This window comes from Neomonachus schauinslandi, chromosome 6 (assembly GCF_002201575.2).
Source record: "Neomonachus schauinslandi chromosome 6, ASM220157v2, whole genome shotgun sequence".
NCBI lineage: Eukaryota > Metazoa > Chordata > Mammalia > Carnivora > Phocidae > Neomonachus > Neomonachus schauinslandi.
In genome coordinates this window covers 25,139,958-25,160,127 of record NC_058408.1, presented here as the reverse complement: position 1 = coordinate 25,160,127, position 20,170 = coordinate 25,139,958, and the positions used below count along the sequence as shown (strand labels likewise).

The 20,170-nt window shown below is 45.2% G+C and overlaps 1 protein-coding gene across 2 annotated transcripts in view; it reads right to left on the bottom strand.

Moving 5' to 3' along the window:
* The window catches only part of DSTYK (dual serine/threonine and tyrosine protein kinase), a 48,286-nt gene extending 30,642 nt beyond the window's left edge, over positions 1-17,644 (bottom strand). The window contains exon 1 of one of the 2 annotated variants that reach the window (XM_021686550.2): positions 17,223-17,644. In XM_021686550.2, the coding sequence (XP_021542225.1) occupies positions 17,223-17,487 (265 nt within the window). In that variant the 5' untranslated portion in view covers positions 17,488-17,644. The remainder of the gene's footprint in view (positions 1-17,222) is intronic. The other variant, XM_044916316.1, reaches the window with a different exon arrangement.
* Positions 17,645-20,170: the final 2,526 nt, after the last annotated feature.

Here is a 20,170-nt window from a genome sequence, read left to right as displayed (position 1 = left end):
TCTCTACCTAGAAAGGTGGCAGGGACCTGATCCTTCCGCACTCCTTTTGCATGCAGTGCAGGGCCAGCCCAAGGAGTGCACCAGGACTCCACCACAATCTCGAGATCCTTAAATTGGCAGAGCCAGAGAACACTACACAAACTAGGACATGAATCCAAGGAGAAATTGTACCCGAAGATGTCAAAATGAAAACCTTCATGACAGAAGACCTAATACTTGCACATAGAAGGCCCTTTTAAATGACTCTACCATCTGCAGTTTTAGCTTGTTACTTTCCTCATTTGTGACATATTTTATAACTAAATGTGTGAACTAATCTTTTCTGTGTGTGTGAGGGAGAGCTAATCTTTACATATGCATACATCAAAATAAAATGTTATTCAAGTTTGCCTTAGTTCTAGAATCTTTTCCAGTTCGTCCCTCTGATAGCTGGTGACAGCATCCCAGCTGCCCCGTCCATTCTCATATAACTTCGGGTGCTCGGTGAAGATCAGTAACTCCTGATCAAGTCACATTCCTTCAGTTTACGGAGGACAAGGCATTGAGTAAGACAAAGGGAAGAACTGCCTGTTAGGAGAAAATCCGGGTAAATCTAGGAGGAATGTGATCTATCTCAGAAACATCCACTCAGGACAACCACACTCATGTAAATGGCAGGCTTCCACAAATACATCAAGTATCGTTCAAGAGAGAACAAAAAGCTTCTTAAAGGGGGAGAAACCTCTGCCTGGGAAAAGGAACCAGCAATTCATTGACCTGAACCTCTCAGATTCTGAACGCAATCATTCCCGACCTGCCTGCTCCTGTCTATGATTCAGGCAACCCCTGAGTTTGTTCAGAAAGGCACAGACCCGGGTTTTTAGGCTGGAAGAAGGCTGATCTCTGGGCCAAATACATCTTTATTGAAATTTTGTGTGGCACCAGCTGAAAAGTAGTCACTTTATTTTTTTTTTTAAAGATTTTATTTATTTATTTGACAGACAGAGACACAGAGAGAGAGGGAACACAAGCAGGGGGAGTGGGAGAGGGAGAAGCAGGCTTCCCGCCGAGCAGGGAGCCCGATGCGGGGCTCGATCCCAGAACCCTGATCATGACCTGAGCCAAAGGCAGACGCTTAACAACTGAGCCACCCAGGCGCCCCTGAAAAGTATTCACTTTAGATTTAGTCACTTCACTGTGTGTGAGCTGTTAAGCCATTCGTAAGCTGTTTATTTCGTCCGTGTAAGGGAGGTCTGATTTAAGAGGCTCTTCTGCGGGCGCCTGGGTGGCTCAGTTGGTTAAGCAGCTGCCTTCGGCTCAGGTCATGATCCTGGAGGCCCGGGATCCAGTCCCGCATCGGGCTCCCTGCTCGGCAGGGAGTCTGCTTCTCCCTCTGACCCTCCTCCCTTTCATGCTCTATGTCTCTCATTCTCTCTGTCTCAAATAAATAAATAAAATCTTTAAAAAAAAAAAAAAAAAGAGGCTCTTCTGCTTCAGCTTCTATCTATCCTGTTACAAATCCTCAAACCCCCTTCCCTTCCACAAACGGCACCACCAAAAGGTTTCAAGAAGGTTTTGCTTTCGCCCAAACCCCTCCGTGCATATCATTAAGCCCTTCCTTCCGTGTTTGTCTGTAAGCCCAACACCTGGCCTGCGTGTGTACATCGGGACACCAAGACAAGGAAATCAACTCTCCTGGGAAAGAGATGGGTTCCTCTGAAAAAGCAAGGAGTGGTAACAGAGTGCCTAACTGTGTGCAAGGTTTACCAAGCCCAAGCGTAACACACCAGACCACTGGTCCAATCTTTGACCCACGATCTAAAAGCAAGGGGACAGGGGTGCCTGGCTGGCTCAGTCGGTACAGCAGGCAACTCTTGATCTTGGGGTTGTGAGTTCAAACCCCACATTGAGTGTAGAGATTACTTCAAAATAAAATCTTTAAAATAAATAAAAGGAAGGGGACGTAGCCAATTGCTTGTATGTGCACTGAGCAAGTAGCATCGGGCTAGTCCCGAGTCCCTTTGTATCTCGTTCCCAACTCAACAACACTTACCACAGTCTATTCTGGTTATCTGTTTATAATGATCGAAAGCAAGAAGGACCATCAGATTTCTCTCTGTATCCTCAACACCTAACCCAGTGACTGACAATTAGCAAGGACTCAAGTTATGCGCTTGTTTGCTCTGTGTAAGAATCCATTTACTGTGGAGAATTATCTACCGAAAGCTGTAAGTCGCTCCACCAGTACTCAGGAAAGTCCAGGGGCAACCGTCGTTCCTAAAAACCTTCATCTCAACGCAGAGGGTGGATGTGGACAACAGAAGAGGACCTCCCCCTTCACCGCACAGAAATGAACTACAATGGTGTCAGCCTGAGCTGTGAGGATAGATTCACCAGCTGGAATCACTCTCAGCCATACTTTCCATCCCTTCCTCTTTTCCCCATGCTGCTCAGATGCTCAGATAGGCTCCAGGTGTAAGCCCATGCTGACGGCCTCCATAACTCCTACCACAAAAGTTGACACATGATAAAAAAAGAAACCTAAATGAGCGTGGAAAGTGGGTAACAGAGAACTAAAACCAACTCATCATTTTTCAGGACCAGAGGGCGAGATCACAAAACCTCTGAGACAAAGTGTCAACTATAGGAGAGCCAGTAAAACATGCCGCCTCTGCCAAAACCACAACAGACACACCCCATTAATCATCTGACCCAAACGATCACCCTCCCCTCCATCTCTGCAGTGACAAAAACAGCCACTACAAATAAACCAGCTAGGCACAAACCACCATAGACCAGTGCAATGGGAGAGGGGGCTGTGTTTTGTTTCCACGCGCTGTCCTGCCGGGGTTCTCCGGGCAACTAGTGGACTGCATAAAATCTTCAATATGAGTGTCGCCATCTGTTTTTCAATATGTCACTATTCAAGTCCTTCACTTCTGCCACTAATCTTGAGCTTTTCCACTGATCTCCGACGTGGGCCTACCAGATTTGAACAAGGGCACGGACGGGACAGAAACAAAGTCAACACTAGATCGGTTCCCTCCCCACCTCTCCAGTGCAAAGGGTCCAGGGAGGGAAGAGTGCAGCAAGCAAGAGGAAAAGCAGAGGGAGGAGGGCAGATTGTGAATCCCAGGCTCCACTGCTCACTAGCTCTGTGACTTTGGCAATTCACTTGAGTTTCCTCAGCCTTGGATTTCTCATCTGTGAACTCAGGGAAGTGCATGACATCATCGTTAACATCTTTCCAGTTCTAAAATTCCAGGACGCCATCAGGTTTTAACTGGTGCAAGACGAACAGTTGAGGCGGATGAGTGGTTGGGCTGATTGTTTTTATGTTAAATTATCTGTGAATTTAATCATGCAAGCTCTCCCTGGACTACTATAACAGCAGATCAAAAAGCTGACTGAACTAGCCAGGGGCTCCGAGGACCTAGAGAGTGCAGTCTCAGCAGCTCTCTAAAGAAGAGATTCCAAACTGTGGCCTGACAGTAGGAGGGAGAAAGAAGACCTGCTTCAGAGCGTGAGCAGCTGCCTCGCTGACAATTTAAGGACTTCCGAGTTAATCAGGTTTTCTTTTGTAATTAATATAACAGCATCTGCATCTGGGGCTGCCAGAAGGGACCAGCAGGGCTTCTCAGCTGGAGCACAATAACCCTGCCAACACTAGCTGCAGGAAAACGCAACTCAAATTGTCTTAAGTGCAAGCCAAGGCTCTTATTTATTTATTTTTCTGGATGCTTCTTAAATACAGATCATCTTGATTAGGGTTACTTAGTTCTAAACAAAGGTTTCCAACTAGAAGGGGGAGGAGAAAAGCATCTACAGTAGCAACCCATTTTGTTTATTTGTTTTCCATCACAAAGAGGAGCAAAATATACCACCCCAAAATAAGCCTCTTTGGCATGCTATTTTAAGCTAGTTATTTTTAAATAACAGCAGACACAGGTGAAGCTCTACAAACTGAGCACAAGTTACCCTTTTATAAGAAACACTGACACTTACAGAGGTACAAGGGAAATCTCCATTTGCAAGGGCGTCTCCCTCTCTGTACCAGGAAGGGAAAGATGAGTCTAAATCTCTAGAAACCCTTATCTTAATGCATAACGTTTACCTTTTTCACAGTGCTCCTCCTGGTAACCTCCCATAACTGACTCCCCATCCCCAACAACTTTGTCTCTAGCTGGAGATGATGTTTAAGGTGGTGGCATGGACCTTTTTGGAGAGTTCTTCCTGGAGGAAAAACCGCATATAAGAGGTATACACATTATTAAACTTGTTTGTTTTTCTCCCGTTAATGTGTCTTTTTATCACAGGGGTGTCTTGGCCAAGAACCTAGAAGGGCAAAGGAAAAAGTTATTTTCCTCCCCACAGTTACATTTACTAAGCTCTTTCTAAGTACATCTCTTTATTTGCCTCATCTCATTTAATGCTCACAATTCTACCAGACAAGGACTATTATTATCCCCATTTACAGATGAGGAACCAGCAGCTTGAAAAATAAAACAAAACAGAGCCCATGTTTCTCCATTTATCGAAGCAGATAAGAGATGGAACACAGGACAGTGCAGGAGCTAGACCTAGGTTTCAGGGGGCCAGCTCAATACCTGGTGGTAAACAGGGCCAGTGAAGAGCCGCAGAATGTGTCATCTGAAAGGGTATTTTGAGCTCAAGGGACTTGACACACAGCACCATAAGAAGGGCATTCTGACCTCCTCCCCTTTTTCTTCCTGAAAGCAGGAGATAAAACCCCCATCTGGATGATGAACTCCCTATACCAGAAGTAAAGCAACATTCTTATCACCAGAGACCTGGAGTCGAGGCCAAGAAAAATCAGTACAAATAAGCCTTGTTACACTAACCCTTATCTTCCTAGTTGCTTTTCCACCAGGAACTGCCCTAGCCCCTCTATCTTGTCACATTTTCATAACTTACTTCTCTTTGTCCAATTCAGTACATAAATGTTCAGCTCTGCTTCTTTGGGTCTTCATCTCTCGTGGCGACTCCATGTACATGTAAAACGTAATAAAATGTGTATGCTTTTCTCTTGTGTACCCGCTTACATCAGTTTAATTCTTAGGCCCGGCTGGAGACTCCAGAAGGAAAGAAGAGAAATTTTTCCTCCCCTGCACCCACTACCACATTTTTCCCAATTTGGAGCCAAACACAATTTGGTGATTGCAGGACCCCAATTTATTATTTTTTTTTAAGATTTATTTATTTATTTGAGAGAGCTCAAGCAGAGGGAGGGGGAAAGAATCCTCAGGTGGGCTCCATACCCCAGGAACCCAATTTAAAGCAGACTGACAAAGTCTTTATGAAAACTCTGTCAAAAACTCTCTCAAAATCATGAGGAATAAATAAAGCCTGAGGGAAAAAAACACATTAGTACCACTAGCTGGTGCACATTTTTAAAGAGAGTTGTTATTCTGCCCAAGATCTCTAGAGTCCCTTTCTAAAAGAAAAGGTTTCGGGGGGGGGTGGTGCCTGGGTGGCTCAATCAGTTGAGCATCCAACTCTTGATTTTGGCTCAGGTCATGATCTCAGGATTGTGGGATTGAGCCCCATGTTGGGCTCCATGCTCAGCACAGGGTCTGCCTGAGATTCTCCCTCTCCCCTGCCCCTCCCCCCACCCTCACATGCACACTCTAAAATAATAAATAAATCTTAAAAAAAAAAAACAAAAATAAATTTTCAGAGAAATTTTTCATGCTCCTCTTATCAGCTTGTATTATCCTTTGCATTTGAGGTTAAGACTATTACAAAAAAGGGCGCCTGGGTGGCTCAGTTGGTTAAGCGACTGCCTTCGGCTCAGGTCATGATCCTGGAGTCCCTGGATCGAGTCCCGCATCGGGCTCCCTGCTCGGCAGGGAGTCTGCTTCTCCCTCTGGCCCTCCCGACCCTCCGCCCTCTCATGTGCTCTCTCTCAAATAAATAAATAAAATCTTTAAAAAAAAAAAAAAGACTATTACAAAAAGGAAGAATTGGAGGGAAGAAATGCTAATGACCTTTTATGTCTCTAGTGACCCATTAGGATACTTTATTTAAATTGTTTCTGGAGTAATGGCAATGGATCTATGTCAATGCACACTCCTTGCCTGTTTTCCATTTCCATCACTAATACACACTGGAGAGGTGAGTGAAGTCCAGGGCATGGCCAAGGTAGGGAAGGCACGATATGGAGTAGGTGAACGGAGGTGAACAGGACTCTACCGTGGCCTTCTCATACTATTAAAACTCACACAGTTGGTGGGGCTTCATAGTCAATTCAGGTCCCGATAGTTACTACTGCAAGCCTGTTCCTGGCACCCGAGGACTTCCCGCTACTGGGTCCAGTTTGTTTACCTCGCTTTTAACAGTGAACTTGTAGTCCTCTCTGAAAGTGAGTGACATGCACAGGATTTTATGGGAGGATTTAATAATTCGCTCAAGTAATCAGTGACACAAATATGCATTTCCACAAATAAGCAGTGAGACATTTTTCTTATGAACTACACGTGCCAAGAGTAGAGAAAAAGACAAACTCCTAAGTTGAGAAATGAATGTCATACGGTTCTTCTACTACCGTAGAAAATTTTTCTACTGAGGTACAAAATCCCAGGAGCTGAGAGAAAGAATTCTTCCACGAAACATTTATTTATCATTCTCAAACAAGCTCTGACCATCAGCTCAATTTAAAGGCTTCTGAATTACAGGGGAGACATTAGGAGCCCGGGAGAATTTAAGGAAAACATATGCCCAGGTAGTCTGGTTTTCAGAATCCTTAGGACCAAGTACACTGTGGTGGAACGGAATGGTTTTGGAGATTAGAGATTGAAATGCTCTCAAGTAGCCAAAGCTCTTGTCAAAAGCTGAAAAGTCGAGCTGGCAGAAATGTCAGTAACTTATCCTACCTGGAGGTCATGTTAAGGTCTCTATGATTTTTTTAAGAAGACTGTACTGGCACCTGGAAGAGGGAGATGGCCGGCCCTGGAAGCTTCTACACCATGGGAGCCCTGAAATGCAGAGCCCAAACTCAGCAGCCTGCTGACAAGCTCCCTTCCAGGCAAAACTGCTGCTGAGGCTGGTGGCGCTGCGGAGGGAACAGAAAGGCAGTGGGCAGCTGTAGCTTATGGGATGCAGAGAAGGAAGCGGCTCCTCCAAGGAACCCAATCCCAAGCTCCAGAGATGGCTTAGCTTCTGTCCCTTGGGAGCCTCTTACACTGAATAACCATTAAGAATGACTCCATGATGGGAATGGGTCAAAAGGACAGAGGAACCAGCTCAAGGGGGGGGAGGGGTGTCACTGACCAAATCAGGGACAATGAGGCATAAAAATGTTCTTAAATAATAGTAAGGGATTATAATCCATTGAAAAAACTGAATAAACTGCTAAGCAAAAAAAAGGAAAAGGAAAACTCTTCCTTACCATGGAATACCAACTAAGAAATACAGAAGGATGAGAGATACGAAAATCCCACTGAGCCAGGTGGGAGTTGTGAATGGGTGCTGAGGTCTAGCGGAGGGAGGTGTTTTCAGGAACGGGATTCTCAGCAAAATCTTAGAACACCTCCCACTAAAGACTAATCAACTGCAAAGGGAAAAAATGGTGACTTTAAAGTGGAGAGACCTAGACGACGGCAACGCAACCAGTGATAAAGCTTAACATCTCCAGGGATGGGGGTGATTGGCATCAAGTACCCCTGATGTGATGCACATTCCATCATTTCCGTGCCTCGTCTTGCTAAAAGCTCAGGACCGAGTCTAGTCGTGAGGAAACAAAAGGCAGATCCAGGTTGAGGGTCATCCTATGGAATATAAAGCCTACCCTTTAAACCTGTCCAAGATCTAAATGCCAAGGAGAGGCCGAGGACCTGTTACACATTCAGGGAGTCCGCAGACACATGACAGCTAACGCAACACGTGTTGCTGGGCAGGATCCTGGATCAGAAAGAAAAAGAGCCATTCTTGGGACAGTTGGCAAAATGTGAGGGGGGTCCGTGCACTGGACGGTGGCACCGCGTCACTGTTCATGCCCTGACTTGGGGAGTTGCGCGCTGGTATGTAGAAGCAGGTCCTTGCTGGGGACGATGGCTCACTGGAGTGTTTAGAGGAGAGAAGACCACCTATCAACAGTCTGCTTTCAAAAGGTTCAGAGAAACAGTCGATATAATAGAGGCAGAGAGAGAGAGATTTAGAGCACACCCACGAACACCAGCAAGTGCAAAAGCAATAAAATGTTAACAACTGGGGAATCTGCGGGAGGTGGGTAGAGAAGTTCTTTATACTGTTCTGGCAACATTTATGTAAATTTGAAATTATTTCAAAGTAATTTTTTTTTTTTTTTAATGAGCCAGAAGGATACCCAGCAAAGTGTATCCAGTTCTGGATCTCACAGGAAAAGAGATGGAGAGAGAATTTTACTTGACAAAAAACCCAACAGGTAAAAAACACATCGAATACAATCATAACAGAACTGAAAGAGGAACTGTTTCCTCACTGTCCCTCCTTTTGCCCGGCACATCACCTCCTCTCTCCTCCACCTTCCTGTGATAGAAGTGTACCATGGGCGGCTCAGAGTCTGCGGAGTTCAAGGCACTCATCTAAGTAGACAGTTCAGGAGCAGGCTTAGAATCCAAATCCTCAAGGCTAAACGGCACACACAAACATGCTCCAGGACAGGAGCTGCTAAAAATTACCTGTAACCACCCAGTGCATTGAACGAGAAGCCACCAGAAGCTGCATGACTTTGCATCGCTTGCCGAAGTCCCTTCTGATTACTTAGCATTAGGGAACACCTCTCCACCTCTTCATACTTGTATCCCACTGTTACAAAGTATGTTTCCAAGTTGGGGCAGCAGAACTCCTCCATTTCTCTCCATGGAATAAGAGGTTGCAGAGCAGGCCACTCACTCACTCAGGAAAAACTGAAACAGGCTCCCCCAGTGGGGTCTTGTATGCCAGAAGAGTAAGAACGCCTTTTCTCCTACTGGCTATTTCCCCCCCGCCACCAGCCTCAGCACATTTCCCCCTTGCACCTACATATCTCCATAATATTAAAAGTTAAGGCTAGGGGCACCTGGGTGATTCAGTGGGTAAGTGTCTGGCTCTTGGTTTCGGCTCAGGTCATGATCTCAGCAGTGTGGGATCGAGCCCCCCCATAGGGCTTCACGCTCAGCAGGGAGATTCTCTCCCTCTCCCTCTGTCCCTCCCCCCGGCTCTTTCTTGCGCTCTCTCTCTCTCTAAAATAAATAAATAAATCTTTTTAAAAATGGGGGGGTGTCTGGGTGGCTCAATCAGTTAAACCTTCGACTCGGTTTCTGCTCAGGTCATGATCTCAGAGGGGGATTGAGCCCCATTCCGGCTCTGCACTCAACAGGGAGTCTGCTTAGGATTCTCTTTCTCTCTCAAATAAATAAATAAATCTTTAAAAAGTTAAGGCTATAGTATGTTGTACACAATATTCTTAAAAAATACACTCCATATGGGCTGAGACACTGTCCCTCTAATTAAATAAAGAGTGAGCTTTTATTCAAATTAGTCTTGAATCTAGCTGCATTTATGACAGGGCCTTAGTCTTTGCTCTGGAAAGTTTGGCTTGATTAAAAAAAAAAAAAAATCCTGGGAAATGTAATTTTCTCCCCATTACATCAACTGGAAAGGGTAAAAACCACTAAGCTATAAAATACGTCCAGCATAAATCAGGCACTAAAGTTCTTAATCTGATGAAGCTAAAGTTGGACTTTTTTTTTAACATCTGAATAAAGACAAGGGATAAAAGCATTTTTTTTTTTAAGTGTGAGTTTTGTGTGTTTTTTTTCTTTAATCAAAGGCTTTTATGAGTACATAACCTATCATCATTCTTCGGGATAGTTTTGAGGCATTATTCATTAGACAAGTGAAAAGCAAAACAATCCTCAAGTCCTACTTCCCATCTTCCTGCCCAGAGAACACCACCCCAGGGAACGGAAGCACATTACAAAGCCCAACTCCAAAGAGAGCTGTGGTTAAAAAGCTCCCACAGCCGCATGGCCCAAGGCTGGGGAGTAGTCCAAACCATTCACACTGCCTGCTAAAGAAGACAGAAAGCACTGCATGTGATGGGCACTTCAACCAGGGGCCACAGGCGACACAAGGAGTCCCCATGCTCTGGCCAACTTTGCTTCAGAGAGTCTTGGTTTGGACTTTGGAAGAGTATCTTATCTAAGGGGACTTTCTCAGAGAGGCTGGCTGCCAGCTCTGAGCAAGGGGCACCTATCTCCACCACAGCTACATCTGTTCTTCGTTAAGGTGTCAGATTCCAGGATCCTCATTTGGCAAAGAATTGAATCCATCTTCAAGCATGGGGTGGCCTAGACTTAGACTGGAAATCCTACGGGGGACTCCAGACCAACCTCTGAGAGTCAAGAAATAAAGACTGCATCCTCCACGTGGACTCACTCTCTATACCCTTGCTATGAACACCACCACCAGACTCCCTGCACTGTGTAAGAAGCAGAACCCTTCATCCCTAGAGGTGAACTATCTTCCTACAAGAAGTAAGGAGCAAACCCACCTTAGGTCTTAATACTGTTAGGGAGAAAACCACATGCACCCACACACCTCATATTCTTCATGCTGGCTTCCCTCTGAGTAAGCTCTGAGAGAAGATAGGAAGATGAAAACCACTCTAACAACAATCTTTGTGAATGCATTCTGCTTTTGAGCCATACAAACAAGACAATCACAATTACTCCATCAAAGTTAGACTGGGCCTAATTTTCCTGAACTCTGTCAGAAAGTTAGTAAAGCATCTCAACTCCTCTTTGTGTCAATGTCATTTAATGTCATTTAATCTTACAACTTCCCATATGACTTATCCCATGCCCTCAAAGACAGGTAAGAGTTAAGGAGATAACCAATTTGTAGACAATCCTCTAGAGGGAACATGACGAAACACTAATCCTTCTTTCCATAACATCAACTTGTAATAATATCAGCTAGTGGGACAGTGGTTCACCATTGTGTATCCTGTGCCCACTACTGAATCAGGCATTAATAAAGATTTGTTGAGTGAATGAATATTAAGGATTTATTTCCTTTACCACGGTGATGCTCCGCCATACTGGGATTGCATGCAACTCATTCTTTGGGGCATGAAAATCATTGGGTATCAGCACATAATGCAACCCAGCCTAATCAGTCATCTCTCAAATGCATCATTGTTCTTTTTTAGGGGTCCAGCTAGTAAAATGTGGGCAAATTTACAAAAATCCCTATCTTTTATGGGGGAGGAAATGTCCTTCTGAAGTGGAAAAAAACATCATTCCAGTATCTACCAGCCATGGAAATAATTTAACAGGTATTTATATATTTTTTAAAGATTTTATTTATTTATTTGACAGAGACACAGCGAGAGAGGGAACACAAGCAGGGGGAGTGGGAGCCTGATGTGGGGCTCGATCCCAGGACCCCGGGACCATGACCTCAGCTGAAGGCAGACGCTTAACGACTGAGCCACCCAGGCGCCCCTAACGGGTATTTTATTTGCCTACTATGTATAAAGCACTATGGCAGGCATTGCAGGGGATACAAAGATGAATAAAACACAGCCTTTACCCTTAAGGGTTCACAATCTAGTAAGCGGGATAAAACAAATACATCCATAGCAATCATACAAACAAAACAACATATATAAAAAGCATGTTCTGTATGTCCAGAACCTACAGGAATTGAGCAAAAGGTATAAGGTGAAATTCATATTTCCCTTTACTTCAACAACGTATTTCTTGAGGTTTTATTTTCAAAAGACTGTTTTTGAGAAGTACATTTAATGCAGGAAGTAAGATGGAGAAGAGAAGCATAGAGAAATAAAAGGAGGTGCTGGGAAAGCAGACAGAGCAAAACAAAATTTACAAACCAGAATGGATTTTTGTTTAAATCCGTGCTTTCCTTAAAAACCACTTCCAAGGCTGAAGAACTAAACGTACTGAAACCAGTGATAACATTTCAGACTAAACTACACACACGGCAAATCTTAAAGGTAATTACGTCTTTTCTTTTAAAGGCAGGCAAAATTATCCAAGCCTTTTCATAGTGGGCTGCCCTGTGCCATGGGAAACAGATTATCCCAGGAAGGGAGGGTCTGTAAAAGTAAAGGTGCAAAGAGCCATTGTGTTTGGGGATGGGAAGGTGGGGGCTTCCTCCCAGGCTCCTCCCAGGGTATGGGAGGTAGCAAAATCAGCAAAGAGGGGCCGGGTGCCCTAAATGTCGGGGACTAGAAACGAATATGAGGCTAGAGTAGGTAGTGTCATATACTCCATTCAATCAGATAAAGTCTCCCGCTGGAGTCAATTATGGCTCCATAGCTGGGCTATGACTCATCTGTAACAAAATCTCTCCATTGCCAGGGTGCATTTGATATTCTCATGGCCAGGTCAGAAAACAAGGAAGGAATCACAGAAACAGAATTGGACTGGGGAGTTTAGAGACGTGGGGCTGAATCTGGCTCCAGCTCAAAACTGTTCTGTCCCACATTCCATCTTTCTGCTCCTCTTATTCTTCCCCCAACCCACCATGCTCCAACCTCCTAATCTAGTGCTCACCAAACTACATACATACATAAAATGGGAGTGCTAATGTCTGTCTCCCAAAGTTGTTGTGACATTTAGAGATGATCTACTTTAAAGCACTTAGCGCAGGCATATAGTTAGTGCTAAATAGATGTGGCTGTTCGAGTGTGTGTATGTATGTATTTAGATACAATTCACCCTTTTAAAGTGTATAATTCAGTCTTTTTTAGCATATTCACAAAGCTGTGCACCCATCACCACAATCTAGTTCCGGAACATTTTCACTCTCCCAAAAGAAATCCCACATCCATTAGCAGTCACTCCGCATTTTCCTCTCTCCTCATTCGCTGGCAATCACTAACATACCTACTATCTTTATGAATTCGTCTATTCTGGGCATTTCACACAGATGGAATCATACGATATACAGCATTTCATACCACTACCATTTCACATAGGAAGAAGCCAAGACTCAACGAGGTTGAGCAACTTGCCCAAGTCACACAGTGAAGGAGAGGCTGAACTACAACAGGAAACCCAGGTCTGATTCCAATGCTTGTGCTTGCTTTTCAACCACTATCACTGCTTCCATACAGGAAGAAAATTGAGAGAGAAAGCAAAAGTTTTCGATATGCTTGGGGTAATAAAAGTCATAGGGAAGAACCACAATTACAGCACCATCCCTGCAGAGGTTATACCGAAGAGCCAAAACAGATCAGGGCAAACTACTCTCTAGAAAGCACACCTGTCCCAGTCTCTGGCTGTTTCACCCCACAACCCGACTTCCCACCGCACAGCTGGGTAAGAAGGCAGCCCCATGAAACCAGGCTGTAAACAACCTCCTTTCTCCCCAATTTTCTGTCTCTTCCCCAGATGTCACTCTGCCACTTAATTACCTATACCGATTTCCGTCTAAGGAGTCCAAGAAAAATGTCTATTTCAAATAAGTGCACTAGTGCTTTTCCTTTTCTTTTAAATTCTGGCAACCAGTTTATACTAGGTGTGAAAAAAAGAAGGCAAAGAATGTTGGAGAAACTAAGCTGTTTGCCAACCAAAGGCAAAAAGCTATAAAAACCTAAGAATTGTAACTCCCATAAAATGCCTATAATCTAGCCATACCTTAGCTCTCTGCCATTTTTCTGCTTTAGGTGCTGCCTACGTATATGGTTGAAGTCAGACTGTCCCTTTCTAGAGGACTGACTTCAGATCTTCCTAGTCCTTTTCATCCCTCCTCCAACAGAAACAAGTAATAGGTGCACTGTAATGATGATAATTATAATTCTTTTTTCTTTCTTAGGAGAAAAGTACAGAAGGGAAAGACTGATTCCCACTAGCCTAAGGCAAAGGCCAATGTCTTTATTTGACTCTTTGTCCCCTATACCAGATACTCAAATGTTTACTGAATAACTATGGAATAATATGACCTACCTATAATACCTACACAGCACGGTAACAGGCACTATTCTAAACATACACATTACCATATATTAACTCCCAACAACCCTAAGGGCAAGCACTACTGTTGGAATCCCCGGTTCCAGATGAGGAACTGGCTCAGCACAGTTGTGATGTGCCCAAGGTTATCCAGATAGTAAGGAGTGGAAACAGGATTGAAGGAATGCAGCACAGAGAAGAGCACTGAGGAGAGCATTCCAACTCATTCTAATGTCTTCAAACGTTCAGGATATGTTACAACAGCTAAGAACTCTGTTGGATCACAAAACAAGAAAAATACTTTTCCCTCTGCTACTTTGTAACACTCCATTCTGACTTTTTTCAAAGAAGTTTTCAAAGTCTTTTTCTCATTACTTCTGAAGCTGGAAAATAAACTCATCCCCTGGAGTTTGGTGAAAAGAAGGCCAATGATTTGGGCAGCAGAGGAGGAATGGAATTAAAGAAATTTCACTTATAACTCAGTTTACTTTGTACGGGCCAGGCACAGGTACTTTTTTAGCTCCTAAAACATCATGTATGTTATATACTCTCTAAACTGACTCCAATGAATACAAAACTGTCAAAATTAAGAAAGCACTATTCTGGGGTCCTTACTATCTCCTTTGTGGTTAAAAGTGATATAATAAAAATCTGGGGTTAATCGATGATCTTCAGTTGCTCAAATACTATACTACATCCAACCTAGAAGCACACTTCCACTCTGAAATGATTAAAACCTTCTAGAGGGGGCGCCTGGGTGGCTCAGTCAGTTAAGCATCTGCCTTCGGCTCAGGTCACGATCCCAGTCTGGGATTGAGTCCCATGGCGTCCCATGGTGTCCCATGGCAGGCTCCTTGCTCAGTGGGAAGTCTGCTTGTCCCTCAAACGCTCCCCCCACTTGTGCGAGCTCCCTCTCTCTCTCGAATGAATAAATAAATTCTTAAAAAAAAAAAAACAACCACAAAACTTCTAGAGGTTTGTTAGGTTAGGAATTGACTGTTCCTTTCATTCATATGTGGAACTGAAGAAACAAAAGAAATGGGCAAAGAAAAAAAAAGGGACAAACAAAACAGAACTTGTGGTTGCCAGAGGGGAGGTGGGTAGGGGTTGGATGAAGTAGATAAAGGGAATAAAAAAAATTTTTTGAGTGTTCCTTCTCTTAATATTCCGAGTTCCTATTCAGAAACCAACATTCACAAAAGAAAGTTGAGACAGTCTGAGTGAACTTGACCTTGCACAGATAGCCTGTAAAAGGAGAAAACAAGAGCTAGTTGTCTTTTAAGGAGTGGTTTCTACTTTCTAACACAGTTACCTAAACAGCTGGAAAAATGGCATTCCCAAAATATAAATAGTAAGTGCCACCTCACTAATCTTCCCTGATATCAACTCATTTTCACCTCTAAGGACAAAACTCTCCATACTGAAAGGAATGGAAGCATTTTATGGAACAAAATCAAATTGTTCCCAATCCAGTCATCTGCACCCTACCCTGGTTTTTATTTCAGATGGACAAACTCCAGAGGGTGAAGAATTAGTTAAATACAATACGCAAAGATTAGTTCATGATGCAGTCAACTAGAAAAGCCAATGAGGCAAAATACAAAGGGTACATTTGTCTTTCTTAACTTGGCTTTTAAAGAATAAAAACAAGAGCGTGTCAAAGTGCCTTGAAAAGCTCCATCTCTCTGATTTTTTTTTAGTAGTGATTCTAAAATAAATAGTTGTTACAAAGTAACAGCAATAGAGAACTCTCTGAGGTAAGCTATAAGAAAAACTTGTGAGCAGGGAAGCTGCTAGAAAGCACTGCTAGGGGGAGAGGGTGAAAGTACACATTCTGAGGATCATCTCTGAAAACATTAGTCCTTCTTGCCAGTTCTCCGACAGCCTCTGTAGGTAGGTCCATTTTCAGAACAGCAAATCTCTGGGCACACATGTCAAAACCACAACTCCAAAAAAGCTATCATGCCTTTCCTCCCATGTTTATTACACCCAGGCCAACTAAATGGAATAGTATCATTTAAGATCGTATCAGAATCTTACTATCTTACTTTTGGTCACCATTTCTGGAGTCTCAGACAAATTTAGGATATCAAACATGCAACTCTGGAAATGCAGGACCCAACACACAAACTCTGAAGAGTTCAACAATTCATTCTGTCCTGAGCCTCCTGTTCAAATGTGCTATGAGCAACTAATTTGTGCTTCCCAAACTCTGTTTGTAGACCACTTCCAACAGAATCCCCTGGGGCATTTCATGTTTAGATTCTTAGGATCCACCCATGAGACCTACTCTATATGTGGGGTAGAGCATGAGATAGATTTTTAATGCTAATTTGGTTTTAGTGCACACTTAAGTTTGAGAATCACTGAATTAAACCCACTGACTTATTTGCTATGTTGGCCCCGGGGTACTTGTCCACATGGGACGCCAGTCCCTTCTCCCTTCCAATCTATTTCCGAATTAGACGCAGTACTTAACAAACCCTCCGGTTCCCCACCAAGAGCATTTGAAAATGAAGCGAGAAATTAGGAAAGATTAAAGCCCCTGCACGATTTTAAGTGCTTTAGGGACTCTAGCACATCCCAGGGAGAATCAAGGCAAGAAGTCTCAGCACCAGCACCAGCACCCCCCACCCCCACCCCCCCCCAGCCCCACCACCAAAAAACCCGATCCCTTTCTAACTTCTTCACCATAAGCACGAGCAACCTTTCAGGCAACTCCCTGGCACCTATCAGACAAATATTTGCTTCAGCGACCCCAGCCCCATTTAGAGTACATTCCTGCTTCTTCACAGAGTTGCCTCGCGACTGGTGCAAAAACATTGCACAAAATCACACACGCGCGCACAACACACACAATGCACTCCAGTTCCCTGGCCTCCTCGGGCTCCAGGGGCACCCTGCCTGCTGCTCTTCCTCTGAAGCCTGTCCACTCCTCTATCCCTAAGCGGGTCTCCGACTACAGCGGCCCACTCCCCACTCATAGCCACCCTCCCCGCTCCTCGGGGGACCCCGGCCCCTGCGCACGGCCCGCTGGCCCGGGGCCCCGGAGCCCGCTCCCGGAGTTCGGGGCGGCCCTGGGCGCCCCTCGCCCGCCCCCGCCCCGAGGGATGCCCGCCCACGGCCTCGCCGATCCGACCCGCCCAGGCCCCGCGGCCCCGCCACGCCGCCCTTCTCCCACTTTCCGCCCCTTCCCGGCTTGTTTTGCAGGGACAGGGGTGCGGTCCGCCCTCCAGCTGGCCCCTCCAGCCCCGTCTCCGCCGCCGCTGCCCTCCTTACCCGCCTGCAGCCCGGGCTCGGCGACGTCGCCGGCAGGGCCGCGCTCGGCCCCGCCACCGCCCGTGGGGGAGGAGGGACAACTGTGGCTGTGGGAGCACTTGATGTCGCGGAAGAACTTCTGGGTTTCGCGCAGGTTCTGCCGCAGCCGGCCCAGGTAGCGGCGGTAGCGGCCGAAGCCCCGGCACAGCTCGCGGATCATTCCGCCGCCGCCCGGGCCGGGACCCGAGACGGGCTCGCTCCCCCACGGCACCCCGTCGCCCTCCATCTCCTCAGCCTGCTCCGTCCGGGCAGCTCGGTCCCCGGGCCGTGGCCCCGCTTCCCTCCTCCCCGCCCCCCTCCCCACCCCAGTGCTTCGGGGAGGAGGATTCCGCCTCCTGACGCCCCCGCCTGCAGTCGGCCGGGCTTCCAACCTCCGTCACCGCCGTTGAAAATAAACCAACCCGCAGTGCGCTGCCAACGGAACCTTTGTCTCCACTCTCCGGGAGAGTGAGGGAAGGATCACTGGAACGCGCCGTCCCTCTGCGGCGTCTCCTGGGACTTGTAGTCCGGACCAGGCGGGCTCCGAAACCTGGAGACGGTGGATGGGACTGATTCCCCATTGAACCTCGCCGGTTCTTGTGCTCACCCGCTCTGCTCGTTTCAAAACGTGTTCCCGCCCCCTGCATGGAGACGAGAGAGAGGAGGCTGCAGAATCCGGCGTCAGCAAAAGTGGGGTGTCTTACTGAAATCAAAGCAAAAGATTTCAATAGCAAAGAGAAGGAAGGAAACAAGACTGAGGCCAGCAATATCTCCACGGCTACCCTACCCTAAATGGTTCTCACTTTCCCGATACAGTAGATACTGGGAAATCTGCTGAAAATTCCCTAGAAATAGGGAAACCGCTCCTGTTTGTGTTGCGTCCTCTTCTGACTTCCTTCTCCAGGTGTGGAAAAGGGGGATGTGAAAAGGTCGTTAAAGAGCTTTAAGGTGAAGTTCATTGGTTTCTGGAAGTCAAGAGACTGGGCTGGGTAAGGGGAAGTTGAGGTTTGCAGCGTTTCAAACTAGTTCTGATTATCTTAACTTGGCTTCTGCTAATATAGGCTTTTATTGACAAAGACTGCCACGGAGCCCTGGACACAATTGCGGAGGAGACAAAACTTAACAACCACCCCTTTTTCGCCTGCTGCTTTCTTTTCTCTTCTTCAGACACAGTGCTCTTCTGTCTTTCTTGCTGTGGAAAAACCCCATCTTTCATCCAGGCGAGACCTCTGCTCCAACAGTCTGGATGGTGTAGTTCACCTGGTTTTAAGAAGAGACTTGGGTTTGAGCCTGAATTCCTCCAATGTCTTGTCTTGGACCTATGAAGTAAGGGTTTGGACTAGTTGATCTTCAAGCCCTTTTGGCTCTAAAATTTTGTGAGTCTCGCTTCAAAATGTTTGCTTCTGTCTCCCCACCTCTCATCCCTTGAGTGCAAGTGCTTTTAGCAAAGTGATGTCATGATAATTGGGCTAATTCAATGTAAAATGTGAAGCCTTCACATTTCCAGGGGCTTTTAGGATTTTATAAAAAGGGGTCACTGGTTCACATGAATCTCTGCTTGGTAAGTGCGTGTGAAAGACTATAGGCTAGGAGGAAGCCTCTAACTCTTTCTCATGTACTTCCTCCCTTTTACTTGCCTACATATTCTCCACTGGCCACTCCTCATTTTGCAAGACCCCCATGCAACCCCTAAAAGGCTTACTAAAACACAAAGAAAATACAAAATGGAAAGTTTAATACAAGATGGTTGATACTCTTTAAAAGAAGCAGCAGCAGGGGTGCCTGCGTGGTATAGTTGGTTGAGCATCCAACTCTGGCTCAGGTCATGATCTCAGGGTCATGGGATCGAGCCCCATGTCGCGCTCTGCACTCCACGGAGTCGGCTTGAGATTCTCTCTCTCCCTGTCTCTCTGCCCCTCCTGCTCGTGCGCTCACTCTCTCTAAAATAAATCTTTAAAAAATAAAAACAAAAGAAGTAGCAGCAGCATAGCAAATTAGTGTGTGACAGTTTTACTGCACACAATCATTTCTAACAAAGGAGATCAGATAAGAGAGTACTGGGGTTGCAGTTGTCCAGAAAAGAATTTGGGAATCAATATTCATCTTGAAGAAGTAACAGTTGGAAAGATGGAAGTCACCAGGGAGAGCATTATGTCAAGTAAAGGTCATGGAGCTCATTCTTTTATTTATTTATATTTTTTTTACATAGGGTCTGAACTCAGGACCCTGAGATTGAGACCAAGAGTCAGATACTCAACTGACTGAGCCACCCATGTGCCCCTGCTCATTCTTTAAAAAACTATTCACTAGTACTTTATTTTTAAAATAAGTAATATAAGACTGTAGTATAAAATGCACATGCTACAAAGGTTATACGAGGGAAAACTAAGTCTTTCTTCTACTTCCTGTCTCCCAGTCACCTAGTTCTCCCAGGAGGTAACCCTGTTGCAGATACAGGTATGTATCTTTAAATCCAGATGATAGCATACTATACTTACTCTATTATGCCTTTACAGACTCTTCCATACCAGAACATAAAGATCTGCTTCATTCTTTTTAACTGTATAATATGCTACCGCGTGGATTGGTATGTTTTATTTAACAAGTCCTCTACTGACTAGGGTGCCTGGGTGGCTCAGTTGGTTAAGCATCTGCCTTCTGCCCAGGACCCTGGGATTGAGCCCCACATCAGGCTCCCAGCAGGGAGGCTGCTTCTCCCTCTTCCTGTGCCCCTCCCCCTGCTTGTGCATGCACGCTGGGGCTCTCTCTCTCAAATAAATAAATAAAATGTTTAAAAAAAAAAAAGTGCTCTACTGATGGGCTTGTAGGTTTTTTGCAGTCTTTTTTTTTTTTTAAGATTTTATTTATTTATTTATTTGACAGAGAGAGACAGTGAGAGCAAGAACACAAGCAGGGGGAGTGGGAGAGGG